The 17,240-nt window shown below is 42.2% G+C and overlaps 1 protein-coding gene across 3 annotated transcripts in view; it reads left to right on the top strand.

Moving 5' to 3' along the window:
* RYR2 (ryanodine receptor 2) overlaps positions 1-17,240 on the top strand; it is a 609,490-nt gene that overhangs the window by 390,204 nt on the left and 202,046 nt on the right. For 2 of the 3 annotated variants that reach the window (XM_079107027.1, XM_079107029.1), the window contains exons 28-29: positions 2,143-2,351; positions 4,566-4,740. In XM_079107027.1, coding sequence (XP_078963153.1) covers positions 2,143-2,351; positions 4,566-4,740 — 384 coding nt within the window. The remainder of the gene's footprint in view (positions 1-2,142; positions 2,352-4,565; positions 4,741-17,240) is intronic. The other variant, XM_079107028.1, reaches the window with a different exon arrangement.

Below are 17,240 nucleotides of genomic sequence, written 5' to 3' on the forward strand. Positions count from 1 at the left end.
ATTACTGTTGCACACCCTCCAGGTGGAACCTGCTTCTTTCATTCCCTGTACCAGTGGAGGGGATTAGCAGTATGTCTCAATGTCAAGAGAAGTTTACAGCAGGCTTTGGAGGAAATTACATATTTTATGCCAAATTTGCCTTCAAAATATTTGATTAGAACTAATATTAAAATATGTTTAAAAACCATGTTTGCCTTCCCTGCATGATTGCATGTTTGTGAATTCTGATGTCCTGCCAGCATAATGGGGGAAGGGAACAGGAGACATTTCAGTGATTGTTTTCTGTAAAAAAGAAATATTCCATACTTGGAAAATCGGGTGTTGAATCTTTTCACGAATATTAGAATATAAGGTCAGATTTTATGTACAAATGTCAGCATAACTAAAAATATGGAAAACCTAATTTTCCTGAAAATTACCTCTAAATGTGTAGTTCATAGTTTATATTCTTAGGGAAAGTTAGTCAATGGATTAGTGGGCTGTATTTTGAAGAAAAATAATTTCTGAATAAAATTTCACTTTCCCTGTTAAGTATTTTTAAGAACTAGTTTCTTGGTAGCAGCAATTGCTTTTTAAGCAGTATAAAATCTGATAGTACTTCTTTTCTCAAAAAGTTACATCTTCAGTAAGAGATATGAGAATAATTCTCCCTTTACCATGGAGAGATTTATTTCGTTTAGGGACTTGAACCAGCTTTGGAAGGTGAGTCAGCAGGTCTTGGTTCTTTGATCCCCACCTCTGTCATCCCGAGCAGTTGTCGATCATCTCATTAATTAAGCCCATAGTAGACAGCTGCCTAATGCTGTAGCCTGTTTTGTTGTTGTTGCTTTTTTTTTTTTTTTTTGAACCCAGGGGTGCTTAACCCCTGAGCCACATTCCAGCACTTGTTATTTTTTAGACAGGGTCTTGCTAAGTTGCTTAAGTTGTTGAGGCTGGCTTCGAACTTGAAATCCTCCTGCCTCAGCCTCCCAAGCTGATGGGATTACAGGTGAGTGCCTCTGTGGCTGGCACCTGTGTTCCTTCATGGCTTTATTTCATTCTAATTTTGAGTTGTGACGTATGATCCAGCTGTGTGCTTACTGGTGATCTTCATAGCTTATCAAAATTACTTCATAATTTTAATTTGGTCATATCAATTCAATGTTACCAACCAATGTTACTGTTACTGAACGTCTGTAATTTGCAAGGTCTTGAAAGGGGGGCAAGTGAGAGCTAATATTTATCCCGTATGCACTAATTTCCTGGTAGCTGTCAGAGGCAGAAAGGGAAGAACAGAGCTGTAGCATTAGGTGGCTCCTGGAGTGGGCCCAGGCACTTAAGTTTCACCTCTGCATCTAACCCAGATCTTAGCTGAGGTGACCAAGTCCCTGGTCTGCAGTATCAGGTCCGTGGACCCTTGGTCCCGTCCACTGTGATTCCTGCGGGGGTCATCCTGACTCTGGGTCTGAGGCGGGTGTGTGGCCTTCCTGGCCCTCAGGTCTCACCTGGCATATTTCCTGTGGATATCCACCGCATTTTCCCTTTGCACCACCCTGACGCTGATAACCAACTCTGACCTTTTATTTCTAACGGATCTCTTAGGCACATTATTTTGTACAGCATATTAACTGAAAATGTGGGGGTGGCGAGGTTAGGCATCACATTAGTGTGTCCCTTGGCCATCCCGTGGTGGACATGGGTCATCCACTGTGCCTCTGCTCTTAGGGCTTCTGCCCTCCCCCTGGCATCTCTTGCCAGCTGTGCCCTTCCTCTCCTCCCTCCCAGTAAATGTGGGCTTCTTCCTTGCGCAGGGCAGTTGAGATCTTAGCGTCCTCTCTGCACCTGCGCCCTCGAGTGCACGTCCTAGGTTACCAAGCCGCCTGGGGGCCTGTGGTTTTCTTTCCCACATAGTCCCGTCTTGGAAAGGGCGGAAGGAGGAGTCCCTACCTAGGGTCAGCCTTGGCTGAGCCACCCCCTCCCGGCCCCTGCAAGGGACGCCCGAGCGCTGTGAGTGGTGGCACCTGTCCGCAGCGCAGCTGGGAGCGCACTTGGTAGAAGGTGAATCAGGACAAGGACACGGGAGTGGTGGCCTTGCCCCCATGGGGCAGCATCCCACGGTCTGTGATGTCCTCCCTTTTCTTTCACTTTGGGTCTGAATCCCAGCAGCCCGAGCCGAGGTGTGCAGCGGCACCGGGGAGAGGTTCCGCATCTTCCGCGCAGAGAAGACCTACGCGGTGAAGGCCGGCCGCTGGTACTTCGAATTCGAGGCTGTCACCGCGGGAGACATGAGGGTGGGCTGGAGCAGGCCGGGGTGTCAGCCCGACCAGGAGCTGGGCTCGGACGAGCGCGCCTTCGCCTTCGATGGCTTCAAGGTGAGTGGACAAGGGTGGAAGCGCTGTGGCTACCTGCCTCCCTGCGGGCGCCAGGTAAGTGCAGAGGCCAGCCTCTCCACGGAGGGAGACAGCTCCTCTGTGGTCTCGGAACCGTCTGCCCTCCCCACGCATGCAGTGACATTCACCAAGAGGTCACCAAAAGCACGGGTCAGCCTTGTCCATCAAAAGTGTGGAAGATCCACGCACATGGGTTGCCGCAGCAATTTCTTGCAAACCTTCGTTCTCAGAGAATAGTGACTAGCATGTGTGACAGTTCATGGCCACAGGAATGCCAGTCTCTAGGTGAGGGTACAATGTGGACGGGAGAGGAAGGGAAGGAGGACGCGGGGAGGGTGGGCCGCGCTTGTCATGCTGCTTGACACAGAGCAGAAGCTCCTCTGCGCTGGGCGGAGCCTGTACCTCCCAGAACGCCAGAAGGGGGTCCGCGTGTTTGCACAACAAACCTTTGAGAGTGAAGTGTTAGATTGATTTAAATAGCCCAAGGATGTAGGCATGTATGGAAATGGCATGCGGTACCCCATAAAGAATTTTGTTATTAATGTGTCAGCTAAAAAATAAATTTAAATGAATGTGACTGCAAGAATGCTGATGGGATGTTATTTACAATCAGAGTTTTCATTTTCAAATTTATTAGTAATTTTTATTCCTTAAACTGGGTCAAGTGCTTATTTTGCTATTTATTAAATGATGCTTAAAGATCATTTTATGTATATAAAATGTTTTCCATGTTGAAAATATGGCTATAAGCTTAGAGCACAAAGGATAATAATAGTTACTTTGGGTTAACAAAATTAAGGATTTCCAAATTCGTTTTAACATTTTTATTTTCTTCAAGAAATTGTATTCCTTTTCACATGGAGGGAAACTATTTTTAATTTTAAAAAGAAAATTATCATAAATAAGCTGTCCTGAAGAAGTTAACATTTGGGTATTTCGGGTGTGTGATGTCCTGGGTGGGACAGTATTTCTGAGCTAGAAATCAGGGCAGGTGGCTATGTGTTCCTAAAGCTCACATTTCCTGAATCCTGTTTTTTTTTATTTCAAATGGAAAAGTTTAGCCTCTTCCCCTTTTTTGATCAAAAAGCAAACTTTATTTAAATTTCAAAAAATAAAGTAAAAGACAAAAATGGTTTTATTTCTGTTGAAGATCAGCTATAACTAACAGAGCAGGAACTGCCCCTGGGGAGTTGAAGTACCCTTTAACCTTAGCAGAATAGGACTCTTACTTTGTGGACAGACTGGGGTGGGTAAGGACACACTAGCTAGACCTAAGTACATTGGTTTCTAAAGTTTAATGCTTTGGATTCTTAGTTAAAATTTTAAGAAGTACAATATATTATATGGAGAAGATTTGTATGTCTGTTTTGCATTGGTGACTGAATCCTGTTATGTATCAATCCACAATGAAGGTGATACAGAGAAAAATAATTATTATAAGTGATTTTGTACCTAGAAATCAATGGAATATGCTTGTAGATCCAAAATTTACATTTACCAAAACTGTTTCTGATGCATTTATGTGATTTCACTTTTATGTATTCAATTTTTGTCTTATTTTAGCAGATATCTTAAGATATTTTTAGGTTTGGAAAAAAGAATATTTTTAGGTTTGATTTGAAGGTTTTTTAAATTTTTTTTTTTATTTTTTGGTTTCAGTATGTAACTGAAAATCTTCTGAATTTCCATTTTGTTGAACTATCATTACCATTGGTTTCAAGGAATGAAATTTTGTTTTGAAATGAATGAAAACTATAGTATCATTTTCAATGATAATTTCCCAGCTTGATGTCCAGGTTGTGATTCTTTGTATTTGGGAGATTATAGAAAAACAACTCATTTCTAGGAAAGTAGTCATTTCAGTAAATAAATAAATAAATAAATAAATAAATAAATAAATAAATAAATAAAAATAAAGGCATAGTTTTTCGTTTGTTTGTTTTTCAATAGCATGTGGAGTAGATTTTTAAAATAATAGTCCCAAAAGCAGGAACTAGCAAACTAGCATTGGGGTTGTCTCAAGATTCAGCAGCATACCATGAGAGCATCAGGGACCCTGAACCCCCAGACATCTCTACCTGGCTCGGGACCTTGCAGCCCGTCCACCTCATAGAAGGGCTGCCTGGACTCCCTCCAGGGAGGGGTGGGTGCATTGCTTTCTGGCTGACTGTGACAAGGTCTCTCCTGTCCCTGTAGGCCCAGCGGTGGCACCAGGGCAACGAGCACTATGGGCGCTCCTGGCAGGCAGGCGACGTTGTGGGTTGCATGGTCGACATGAACGAACACACCATGATGTTCACGCTGAACGGAGAAATCCTGCTGGATGACTCGGGTTCTGAGCTGGCCTTCAAGGACTTCGATGTTGGTGATGGTGAGTGGGCTCATTTGGCTCATTTTGAAGTTTGGGGCACAGCGAAGTTTGGTTCTGATGCCTGGTATTGGCGGGTGAGTGAGATGAGTTGCAGCCTTAAGTCCCACAGGCACCACTTGGCTGACTGGATCAGGCGCCCTTGAAATAGCTTTAGCAGAAAGGTGGTGCTGCTTTCTTGGTTTTCCCTAGGGTGGGAATGGCTTTGATGAGTAGGGAAACAAAGGGCTGGCCAAGGGATGGAGTTCTGCAGTCCCGGAGGGCTCATTAGAATTCCCCGGGTTAATGAACTGCTTGCAGACTTCTCTCCAGTTCACAAAAATGCAGTGAGAACCTGCCATGCATCAGGCCCTCTGATGGAAGCTGAGGGAACCTGGTCCTCTCTCTAGGTAGATCGCAGTTTGCCAGCAGAGGGTGTTTCTTGCATAACCTCTGTGGTGCAGAAATGCAGAAGCTCTATGGGAGCACCGTGCAGGGGCAGAGTCTTCTGTGGGCCCTGAGACGAGGCCCGGGGGACCCAGCTGTACAGTAAAGCTGAGGACCTAGGCAGAGCAAGGGGGATGGCACTTGGCCTTCAGACCTGCACTTCTGTGGTGGCCAGTGGCCACAGGGGGTTGTGTAAACTTAAAGAACATTAAAAATTGCACTTCTCAGTCACACTAGCTACACATGGAGTGCTCAGTGCGCACGAGTGATGGTTGGTGCCTTTAAGTTCTAAGTTAAGTCAGCAGTATTGGAGCCACTGAGAATATGCTTATCAAACATGAATTTGCAAAATAGGAATTTTGCATTTTTATTGCTCAATTCTATTTTGAACACATGTATCTCTGGGAGGTGAAATTGGCAGTCTAATCCTCTGCCACTCTGGGTGTCTAAGTATCAGGGAAGGTGTGAGTGGGACTTCTTTTCCATGTTATGTGTCTACACTGGCTAGTACCATGCATAAGACCTGAGATGCTGTTTTTACAAGTAGTTTTTACGAATTAGTTTTATTTAAAAAAATTCAGTTATGCATCCTTTTTTTAACTTTTAAGGAAGTTAAAGGCCTGCAGATGCATGTATGAGTTCTGTTTGTACATACGTCACAGCATTTATGCAGATTCTGGGGCTGCCTGTCCACACTGTTCAAGGACATAACTAGTGTTAGTGACACAGCACTGTTGCATAGAACCGTTGTAATCGTGAGATAGGCTCTGAAGTGAGTTTAGCACCACATATGTGTAAATAACTTGGTTTTTTGACTTTAGACTTAACTTCATAGAATTTTTAAAATTTAAAGAATGACTTCAACGTTTTATCAATACCTGTGTCATAGAGTTTATATAGAATCTGATGAATTATCCAAAAAATTTGCGGTCAGTATTGCTGGACTTTTGTTGGAGGATTTGGGGAAACATCCTTGTGGCCTCCAAGGGGCCCAGGCTTATCCATGCCTGAGACTTTCCAGTGCTTATTGGCAGTGGACTCTCTCATCATCCCACCCTGAAATTAACTTGACACAACCTCCTACGTGAAGTTTCTTAATTTGCCTACCACTAATGAGAGAGTTCTCAAGCCCCTAGAGTGTGAAGGATCAAGTTTGTCAACCTGCTAATATATGGCAACAGAATTTTTTTTAGTCCAGTAATATACTGTGATTACTACAATCCTAAAAGTTTCCATAAATGTTCTGTTTTCAAGTTGTTCTTAAACCTGGCCTGTCTTTATGTCTGTGCTAGACTTGATTTGGCATTTTCTGCCATCTTCTTGGTTCCTTCTTACAGCTACGGAGATGGTCAGTTGAGCATATACACACTGGCTATTAAAGCAATCTTAATCACCTTGTGGTAGGGAGGATACATATGGAAAACTTTCATGCACACATGTATGTCTAGGTATGTGTACGTGTACATATATCCATATGCATATAGTTACATACAAAAGATCCCCACCTGGTCAGTTTAGTAGATAAAATAGCTAGGCACATTTTGTCAACTCTGTCTTTTATGCAGCTTATATGACTGAAATGGTACCCTGTCCAGTATAAGTTGTTAGTCCAAGATCAAAAAGAAAAATTACAAAAAGTCTTTACAAGACTGATGTAGTCATGCCGTTAGATTCAGGAGGGGAGAGAGCAAAGAAAAGTACCTTGCTTGTCAGCAGGGTACCATGAGAGATTATCTTTAACAGAATTCTTTTAAAATATATGTATACTTTTCTCAGTCCATGTGCAGTCAGCTAACCAAGAATCATTCTTAAGATAAGTTTTGTTGCCTGATCACATACTTAATACCCACAAAGGTCTAATAGCTACTCATGCTATGATACTTGCTGCTTACCAAGAACCTGGAAGGTGTTCTCCTGATGCATCCATAATCCAGTAATTTTACCAAAACTGGATATTGTTCCATATCAAGTTTTGAGATTAAGAGCTTTTTATAAAAATTCAAAACAATGATTTTTTTATATGAAGCATCCCTTTATGTATATCTTCCTCAAGAATCCATTGGAGGTGATTCCTAACATGTTGACTGAGGTAAAGAACTCAGAATAGATTTTTATATATGCATATTTTTCATCCATCTTACCACAAAGTTCTTTCAATTGCTTTAATAACCAATTTATATATGACAGAGCTGACTGTAGCAGTAAGAAAAAACTATAATGGTAGTAAAATATGCCAAGTCAGGTCTGGCACAGACACAAGAAAGACTGGGTATAAGAGAAATTTAAATAAAGAGCACATAAAAAACCTTTCAGTACTTTAGCAACCATACTCTATTTTTGTTCTAAAAAGTTATTCTAAATTCATAATAGGACAAGAAAAAGGAAATGGAGACAATGATAATTTGAATAAAGAAAAAAAAATCTATCATTATTAGCAGATAATGTAATTATTTGTAGAGAAAACCCTAGTGAATCTACAGACATTATTAGTAATAATGGTAGGGTTTTACAGGTATACCAGCATTTGGAATTCTCAGTAACTAGATATCACTTTTTTTTTCTTTTTACAAAACATGTTTGCCTCTATATAGTCCTTTCTAGATATCACTTTAACAGAAGGTGCATAATTTATTTTTAGAAAAATTATTAACTTTATTGAGATATGAATGATCTAATAAGAAACATATTACTAGATAAATAAGTGTTATGTTCATGGAGAAGATAATTGATTCAGGATATTAATTTATCTAACATTAAGCTATTGATTCAATCTGTGGGTTATGCTTTACTTATCAAAATCCCAACAAGTTTTCCATGATGACTTAGTGTGATGATTTTAAAGTGCATATGGAAGAGTATAGGACTGAGCTATCACGGGTGCTTCTGATGATGAAGAGCAGATTCCAGAATGTGTCGTGAAGCCGTCGCCATTGAGGCAGAGTGATATTGCTGTAGGGAAGCAGTTTGACCATTGTCATTCAGTAGAGTGCGAGAACCGTGCCAGCCTGTCTAGGGAACTTCAGCACATGCCAAGGTAGCTTGTTAGGGCACTGTGGAAAGGAGTGCCACCTCCAGATGGTGATCTGCATGGCAGAGATGAGATCGGATCACTTCCTCACAACATGGAGAGAGCCGAGCCCAAACTGGGAGCTGAAGTGTCAAAAATAAACTCTGAAACTACCAGTAGAAAATATAGGCAACCCTTTAGGGTATGGAGTGGAAAACTGTTTTCTTTTTTTTTTTTTTTTCCTTAAAAGCAAAACAAACACTTGAAGTAAAACCACTGATTATGAGAGAAAAGATATAAATTTGCAAGAATTTGAGCGTGCTCATCAAAAACAAACAAATAAAAACAAATAACAAAATACCTTAAGGGAAGTGGGAAAATACTTGGGAGATCTATTCTGAATGTGTGAGACTCAGAAACAAAAATGTTAGTACAGATGTCCCTCAGCCTAAGATGGAATAATGTCTGGATAGCCGATTGGTTAAAAAAAAAAAAAAAAATACCCTAAGTTGAAAATGCACTTGATAGACCTAATCTCCATCCTACTCAGGTGCACTACCAGGCAGAGTACCAATTGTCTATCCCTGTGATCACATGGTGATGAGCCGGCAGCTCCTTTACTGCCCAGGTTGCAGGAGAGAGTGGTCCTACACATTGCTAGCCCAGGAAAGATTAGAATTTGAAAGGCAAAGTATGGTCTCCACTGAACCTGTATGATGTTGGCACCATTACAAAGTCAAAAAATTATGATAGGAATCATCGTGAGTCGGAGACCATTTAAATGAGAGGGAGCGGGGTATGAAAAATGGTGGAATGAAACAGACGTCATTACCCTATGTACATGCATGTTTACATGAATGGTATGAATCTATATCGAGCATACCATAGAAACGAAATGATGTATCCCATTTGTGTACAATGAATCAAAATGCAGTCTGTAAAAAATAAGAATAAAAATATTAAAAACTTATGAAATCTGTAAGAAAAATTATGCAAAAGGCATGAACAGGCATTTTAAGGAAGAAGAAACTTAGATGGGCAATAAAGACTTAAGAAGATGTGTATTTAAATCCATAATTAGATGCTATTTTGTGTTCTGTTGGTGATTTTTTTGAAACACCTGACACAATAGCTAGCATGGGAGAGCTCTACCTCCGCAGATCTGCTTTACATTGCTCTTCGGAGCGTAAAGGGGTGCTTGCACTTTGCCAAATACTTTGACAGTATCTGTGAAAAGCAAATATTCACACATCTGCAACCCAGCAGCTCTGCTCCAGCCGCTTAGTGAGCTGGAGCACAGAGGCAAAAACCAGACTGTTTGTGGGAGCACAGTTCACACAGCCCAAACCAGGAGACACCCAAATGCAGCCTCAAGAGAACAGATGGGTCAACATAAACCGCAGTGCTGTGACATTATGGGTGTTTAAGAGATTTTACTGTAGTCAGCTAATTAATGGCCCCTGAAGATGTCCATGGACTACCTGTGAAATCTGTGAATATGCTGCTTTACGTGGCAAGGAAGTTTTGCTGATGTGACTCAGAAAGTGATCTTGAGATGGGGAGGCTCACCTGTGTGATCCGGGCGGGCCTGGGTAGTGCCAGGTGTTCTGGTAGCACAGTGTGTGGGTCTGGGTGTGCGAGATAGGGAGAGAGTGAACAAGTGAGATGTGAAGATGGGGACAGAGCCAGGAGTCCAGGGTCAGAGCCTCTGGAAACTTCTAATCATGGCTGAAGTGAGTTCTCAGAGCCCAGACCCTCCAGAAGAAACAGCCAGTGGACACCTTGTTTCCAGCTGAGTAGGATCCATGTTGAACTTTTGTCCTTCAGAACTGTAAGATATTATTAAATCTGTGGTAACGTGTTAAAAAAGCTATAGGAAACTAATAACATATCATGCATTACCATTTTTATAAAATCTACAACCAAAATTAACAGTATTACAAAAATAGATTTAAAACTACAAAGAGCAATGAGAGAAGGTCGATTTCAGGCCTCGGGGGCCACGGTTTCCTCAGGTGGAGGGAGGCTGGGAAATGGGAGGGTCAGGGTAACTGAGATGGAGACAATGATTGATTTTCCCATTGAGTGGAGGGTTAGTAGGTGCTTAGCCTAGTGTTTTAAAAGGACCCGCACACAAGCCTCTTGAGGGGGGATTGGAGATTGGCTCATGTCTGAAGGGCCATTGAGAATGATCTAGTGGAGATTGAGAAACTGATGGTCAGGGTCGGAGAAGACGTGAGAAGGTCAGTGAAGCTCCTGCTCAGTGAAGGTGACTGTGATCTCCAGCAGAAGTGGGTATAGTCAGAAGTTTCCATTTTCAGCACAAAGGAAACGGGCCCGGGGACAGTCCTGGCAGCGATGTCCCTGGTGAGCAGGCACCATGCATGCAGGAGGGCGCTCCCCAGGAACGGCGAGGGGCTTCCTGCTCCCCACAGCCCCAGCCTTCCCGCTGTGCTTCTGTCTCCGCCAGCTCCCACCTGCTGGGAGGCCTCAGGTCCCACACATTGCCTTGGGGCCCCCATGGCCACCTCTGGAACCCTGTCTCCTTCCCTGTTCCATCCTGTGCCTTTGCCAAATTCCTTTCAGAAGATCCTAAACAAGAAGTGGTACTGGGCTGGGGAGATAGCTCAGCTGGTAGAGTGCTTGATCACAAGCACGAGGCCCTGAGTTCGATCCCCAGCACCGCAAAAAAAAAAAGAAGTGGTACTGACACAGTGCCCCCGTTGGAGGCTGATCTGACCCAGGTCTCTTCACCCGTGCTTCAGCCTTGATGAGGTGGTAGAGCGGCGGGCATCTTCCCTCCCTGGCATCTTGTCCTGCCCACCTCCACTTAGGGTCCCTCTGAGAGCTTAGGACAGGTAAGTGTCCTGAGGCTGCTGATCACGCTGCTCATGCCGCAGAGGAAAGGGGTTTTCCTGGGGGTGTTCTGTGGGGTCTGCCTCTCCTCTCTCTTTGTGCCACCAGAATGGCAAAGTCTCGAGGGCCAAGGACTGGCTGTCAGCTCAGAGAAAAGAAGCTAAGAAGCCCAGCCAGTGACTTTTTCTCTAGGTTTCTGCAGAAACAGAAGGGAATCACACATGATCCAGCACTGCTCACCAGTGGGGGAAAAAATCAGAACTTCAGTGCTAAATACCAACTGATAACAAAATTATAAGTTAGCTTTATCTTATGCCTTTTCCCTGCTGAGAATAATTTATTCTTAAGGCACATTCATAAGAAAAATGTCCATAGGTCAAAAACTATAATTTCAATATGAAATTGTATGTATGCAGTTCTGAGTTGACTCAGAAATCAAACCTCATTTTTCCTGAAACAATATTATTTATATACCTCTAAATTACGTCAATAGTGAGCAGTGTTTTCTCTAACCTAAAACACTGCCTCTAGTTCTTCAATTCAGTTGTTTACTTGCTCTACCGAGGCTCCTCTTACTTATCCGTGAACTCCAAGTGTGAACTCCAGATTCCCTCAGAAAACATTAAACTTACACCTGATACATATGTAATTCAAATTCCAGTATGGGAAAAGCACACCAAAGCCAGCAAAAATCAAACTAAAAAGAAAATAATAAAGTCAAGGGAACAACAGAAAAACATGCCGGTGACATCCCAGGTGCCCACCACATTGACCTTGGAAAGAGATGGAGGTCCTCAGTTTTCTCTGATGTGAGACTCGCGTCCTCCACATAGTCTGAAGGCAGGACTTACATAGTAGAGCGGATTCTTAGTACTGTGAAGACAGTTGCGCTGGCACTTGACTCTTCCTGAAGTGTGTGGGATCCCAACTGTTCTTGCATTTTTAAAGAGAAAGACATCCTCACAGGAGGATTTAATGAAATGCCCCTCAGAGTCGGATTCGCAGTCTAGGGGTTGCTGCGGTGTGCTCTGGGCTCGTGGCTTGGGAGGAGGTGAGCCTGTGGGTGCGCACAGCCTCCTGAATGCCAGCCCTGTCTGCATACCACCTGCTGTAGCCTGAATTGCCCCAAATGCGTAGGTTGAAGCCCTAACCTTCGACATGCTCCTATTTGGAGATAGACTCTTTAAAGAGATAATTATGGAAATAGGATGCCTTAGGGTGAGGCCCTTATCCCATGCCCTGTGTAAGAAGAGCAGGAGCCACTAGGGATGCATGGTGTCATGGAAAAGGGCTGCCCTCTGCACACCAAGGAGAGGGGCCCCAGGAGAAGCCAAGCCTGCTGACACCTTGATCTTGGACTTTCAACCCCTAGACTGTGAGAAAATCAGTTTTGTTCAAGCCCCCTCGTCTATGAAAGGTTGTGAGGGTTCTAGCAATCTACTGTGCCACACCCTCTCCACAGACGTCCCTACTAATCTGTTCTCTGTATATTCTTACAGGGCGATCTAATCATATCCTTAATTTAAGGCAAGGGGGTCATCTAAACCTTTTCATATGGTGCATAGTGACAGAATACTCACTGAGGCCTGGAGATTACCTGCATGTTACACAATATTCTCTGCATACCTGTCTGTCTCATGGAGTGTAAATACTTCGTTCCCTGGAGTCCTTTCCAATGTGTCTGCTCTTTGGTAAGCAAAAGGCATCTTAGGACCCTCAGATTCCACACTCATAATGATTATTATCAAATCCAGCAATGATGCTTCTGATTCTGTATCTACCACCTGAAAAGACCTTAAGCAAAAACTGAATTACTGCTGCTGAGAGACTCATGGGATTTCTTTCCATGGGAGAAAAACAGAAGAAATATTTTTGTAATTAAAATAACTGTATAGCTGTGGGCAAAAGAGACCACTAATGAAAAAGAGAAGGAGGGAGACTGTCATGGTTTGAGTATGAGATGTCCCCCAAAAGCTCAGTCTGAGACAGGGCAAGAAGGTTCAGAGGAGAAGTGATCTGGTTGAAAGAGTCTTAACCCCGTCAGTGAATTAATCCCGAGAGGGATTAACTGAGTGGTAACTGAAGTGGGAGCGTGTGGCTGGAGGGGGTGGGAATTGGGGCGTGGCTTCAGGTATGTATTTGTATCTGTCCAGTGGAGTCTCTCTGCTCCCTGACCCCTGCCATCCGAGCTGCTTCCCTCTGCCCCATCCTCCACCATGACGTTCAGCCTCACCTCAACCCAGTGGAATGGAGCCGGCCTTCTGTGGACTAAGACCTGGGTACCGGGAGCCCTCAAGTAAACTTTTCCTCCTCTACAGTTGTGCTGGTCGGGTCATTTAGTCACAGCAGCAAAAGAAAAGCTGACTGAAACAGAGACCTTTTCGTTGTTCATTTCCTCATGCTGCTTTTTTGAAGTAAAACTGACAACACCAGCCATGCACTCTGTGTCCCTAGTTGAAATAGTGGAGCAGTTAGGACACTCTATAGGTCTGTGTGGTTCATTCAGATGTGTGTTTCTAAGGTGGTGTGAGTTGAGGCTAGAAGGTCGGCACCACCTTAAACTCGCACTTGATCTTCATGATGCCTGCAGTCCATGTCACTATCATCAACCGGTGCAACCTGCGGTTAGGATACAGACCTGGAAGGTACTTAAAGTGTTCCAGGTTGAAAATTAGCATTTTCCAACGGGAGGAAAAACACATGACCTTGGGCAAATAGTCTCTCTGTTTTCATTTCCTTATGATAAAATCAGTAATTGGAAATAATGTCTTTATACCTCTTCAGTTCTAAAGAGCCCAGAAAACTAAGACAATGTTTTTAAACACATATTTATTTTACCCACCCTTTCACTTTCTTATTTAAATTTGGCATCCGTTTAACTAGCAGTAGGCCCCTAGGCAAATTATTTCACATCTTAGTTGTTTCCTCATCTGAAGAAATTGGATTAATATCAAATAATGTATGGAAAGTAGGTATACATAATCTGGCACATAGTAAACCATAAGTAAATTTGACTTTGGTTTTTCTTGGGACCAAAAAATTCAGGTTTATATTTAATAAAATATTGGCCAGTTTTGTCTGCTTTTTAAAAAATTTAAAAATTTGTTCTTTTTAGATATATGTGATAGTAGAGTGTATTTTGCAATGCTATACGTGGAGTATAACTTCCCGTTCTTGTGGTTGTACATGGAGTGGAGTTTCACTGGTCATATATTCATATATGAACATCGGAAAGTAATGCCTGATTCATTCTACTGTCTTTACTATTCCCATTCGCCCTCCCTTCCCCTTTGTCTAACCCAATGAGCTTCTATTCTCCCCACCCTCTTACTGTGTGTTAGCATCCACATATCAGAGAGAACATTTGGCCTTTGGTTTTTGGGGATTGGCTCATTTCACTTAGCATGATAGTATTCAGTTATATCTATTTACTGACAAATGCCATGATTTCATTCTTCTTTATGTATATGTACCACATTTTCTTTATTCATTCATCGATTGAAGGGCACCTAGCTTGGTTATAAAGCTTAGCTGTTGTGAATTAAGCTGCTATAAACATTGATGTGGCTGCATCACTGTAATATGTTGACTTTAAGTCCTTTGGGTATATGCTGAAGAGTGGAATAACTGGGGCAAATGGTGGTTCCATTCCAAGTTTTCTGAGGACTCTCCATACTGCTTTCCAGAGTATGCACCAATTTTCCAGAGTGGGTGCACCAATTTGTAGTCCTCCCAGCAATGTATAAGTGAACATTTTCCCCCACATCCTCACAAACATTTATTGTTACTTGTATTCTTGATAATTGCCATTCTGACTAGAGCAAGAATCTTAGTGCAATTTTAATTTGCATTCTTCTAATTGCTAGAGATGTTGAACATTTTTTTCTATGTTTGTTGACTGATCGTATTTCTTCTTCTGTGAAGTGCCTGTTCAGTTCCTTTGCCCATTAATTGATTGGGTTATTTGTTTTTTTAGTGTTAGTTTTTTTTTGAGTTTTTTATATATCCAGGAGATTAATGCTTGGTTACCTGCTTTTTGTCTGTTTGTCTGGGTATACACCTGCATTCAGAAGCATTAAATTCTGAAACCATTTGTCCTTAGGAAAGGCTAGTATGTTGGTGGTCTGCTTTGTCTCTCTTGTGCTGTGACCCAACCGCGCATTTCATGCCTGTGTTTGGCCCTCATGGCCTTGTGCCTGTCAGCTCTGGGCTGGACCTGCCTGCTCATCATACATCCTCTGCTGTGGGACAAGGGAGGCTCATCAGTAGAGAAAGTTCAAATTTGCTGAAGCCATCTGTCCTTTGATGGAGGAAGAAGCTTAACCATAAGTTGTACTGTTTCAACAGATTTACAAATAGTTTGGGTGGATCTGTCTCAGGCCCAAGTAACTGACAGGGCTTATGTGCACTAATTTAAGACCCACTACCAGGAAGAAAACTTTCTTAGATGCCACCATGCTCTGTTATTTGTAGGGTGTCAGTTAAGGAAACTGGAATGGAAGATTCCAGTATATGTAGAATAGAAAAATCATACGTATGCTAGGGGGTATGCATGCATTTGTGGAAGTCTGCTTTATTGTGTGATTTGTGTTTTCTGCCTGCTTTGTACTCACGAGGAATTTATCCCCAGTTATCCTGTTTAGCCATGGAGCCATGATTAAGAGGTATGGCATTTATCCACATATCTTGTTCAATTTATGCCAGACTGTCTTTATAGTATTTATTATTTCTGGACCTTATGATAATATGTATATTGGTAACTGTTTCCTAATTTACTTATTACATGTCTTAAGTAATCAAAGGCAAGCTCCTTACAGTCAGGGACTCCTCTGCATCCTGTTCACAGCTGTTTCCTTAGTGAGTAGAACAGAGTCTGGCTCGTGATGGGTGTTCATTAAACATTTGCTGAGTGGAGGTGCTTATCACCTATGGAGACAATGCACAGTAGTAATCCGGAGCAGGGGATGGCAAACTAAGGCCTGAGGGCCAAGTTCAACGCATCACCTGCTTTTGTAAATAAAGTCCTATTGGAACACAACCACATTTGTTTATATACTATCTATGGCTGCTTTTGCGACAGTCTTCATGGCCTACTTTAGACTGTGAGCACCTTTTGGCTGGCATCTGTGTTAGTCACCTTATTTATTTAGTTCCACTAATGCATTTTATGTAATATTTTCTTTACTTAAGCAATTATTTATTTATTTTACTTTCTATGTTCTATTTCTTTTTTATTTTTTATTATTCCTAGTTTCTGGTATATGGTAACTACTCAATAAGTATTTATCAAATAAAGAACTGAATGGTTAAAAGTTTCTTAATGCGTATTACCAAATTATCCTACTTAAACCTTTTTACTGGCTTCATGTGACAAGCAGCATGTCTGGTGCTGAATTTGCCACACGCTGGTGCTGAAGGAGGGCTTGAGAAGGGTGTCCTCTGGGTCATTTCACATCTGCAGCACATTTCCTTGTGGGAAGAAAGTAGTTATGTCCTGTTTTATTACATAAAACATCTTAATGGACCTGTCACTTGTCTTCATAATACATGTTCAAGGAAAGTTTGTTGAGCTCAGGGACAATAAAAGAGTACAAAAAGCATTAAGAATCCTACCACTCAGAAATATTAATAAAAATATTGATAAAAATGTTGATTCCTGGTGTTTTCCGATCTAAAAGTAAATGGTGTTATGTGTTCCTATGAATAATATTCACTGTAAATATTTTCCTATATATTAATGAATCTTTGAAGACTGAATTCTCAAAAGCTAAATAATACTGTTTCATGAAAAATTATATTTGTTATGATAATATTCCAAAACTGAACATAGCTAGAGTGACATAAATCTTTGTGCCTATCACTAGTCAGAGATTTTTTTAAATGGAAGTATTGTGTACGTACGGAAAAGTTAAGATGTGGGGGTCACAAACGCCCAGAGGCGTGCTCTGCAGATATTCACAGCTGCCCTCTAGCCCTGCTTGCAGACTCGGAATTCCTTCTGTAGCCACGATGATCAGCCCCGAGGAGTGGTCTCCGCCCCAGCCTCCCATCGTTATGTCCGATGGTGGTTGGATTTGCCCGTTTGTGCTCAGGCAGTTCAGGCCGTCTCAGATCCACTGCCGTCGCCCAGTCCTTTGCTCTCTTCCTGGGGAGGCTCATTTGAAGTGACTTTCCCGATCACGTGTCACATGCAGGCACAGCTGCAGACACCGCT

Source organism: Sciurus vulgaris (genome assembly GCF_902686455.1).
Source record: "Sciurus vulgaris genome assembly, chromosome: 12".
In the NCBI taxonomy this organism is placed as follows: Eukaryota; Metazoa; Chordata; class Mammalia; order Rodentia; family Sciuridae; genus Sciurus; species Sciurus vulgaris.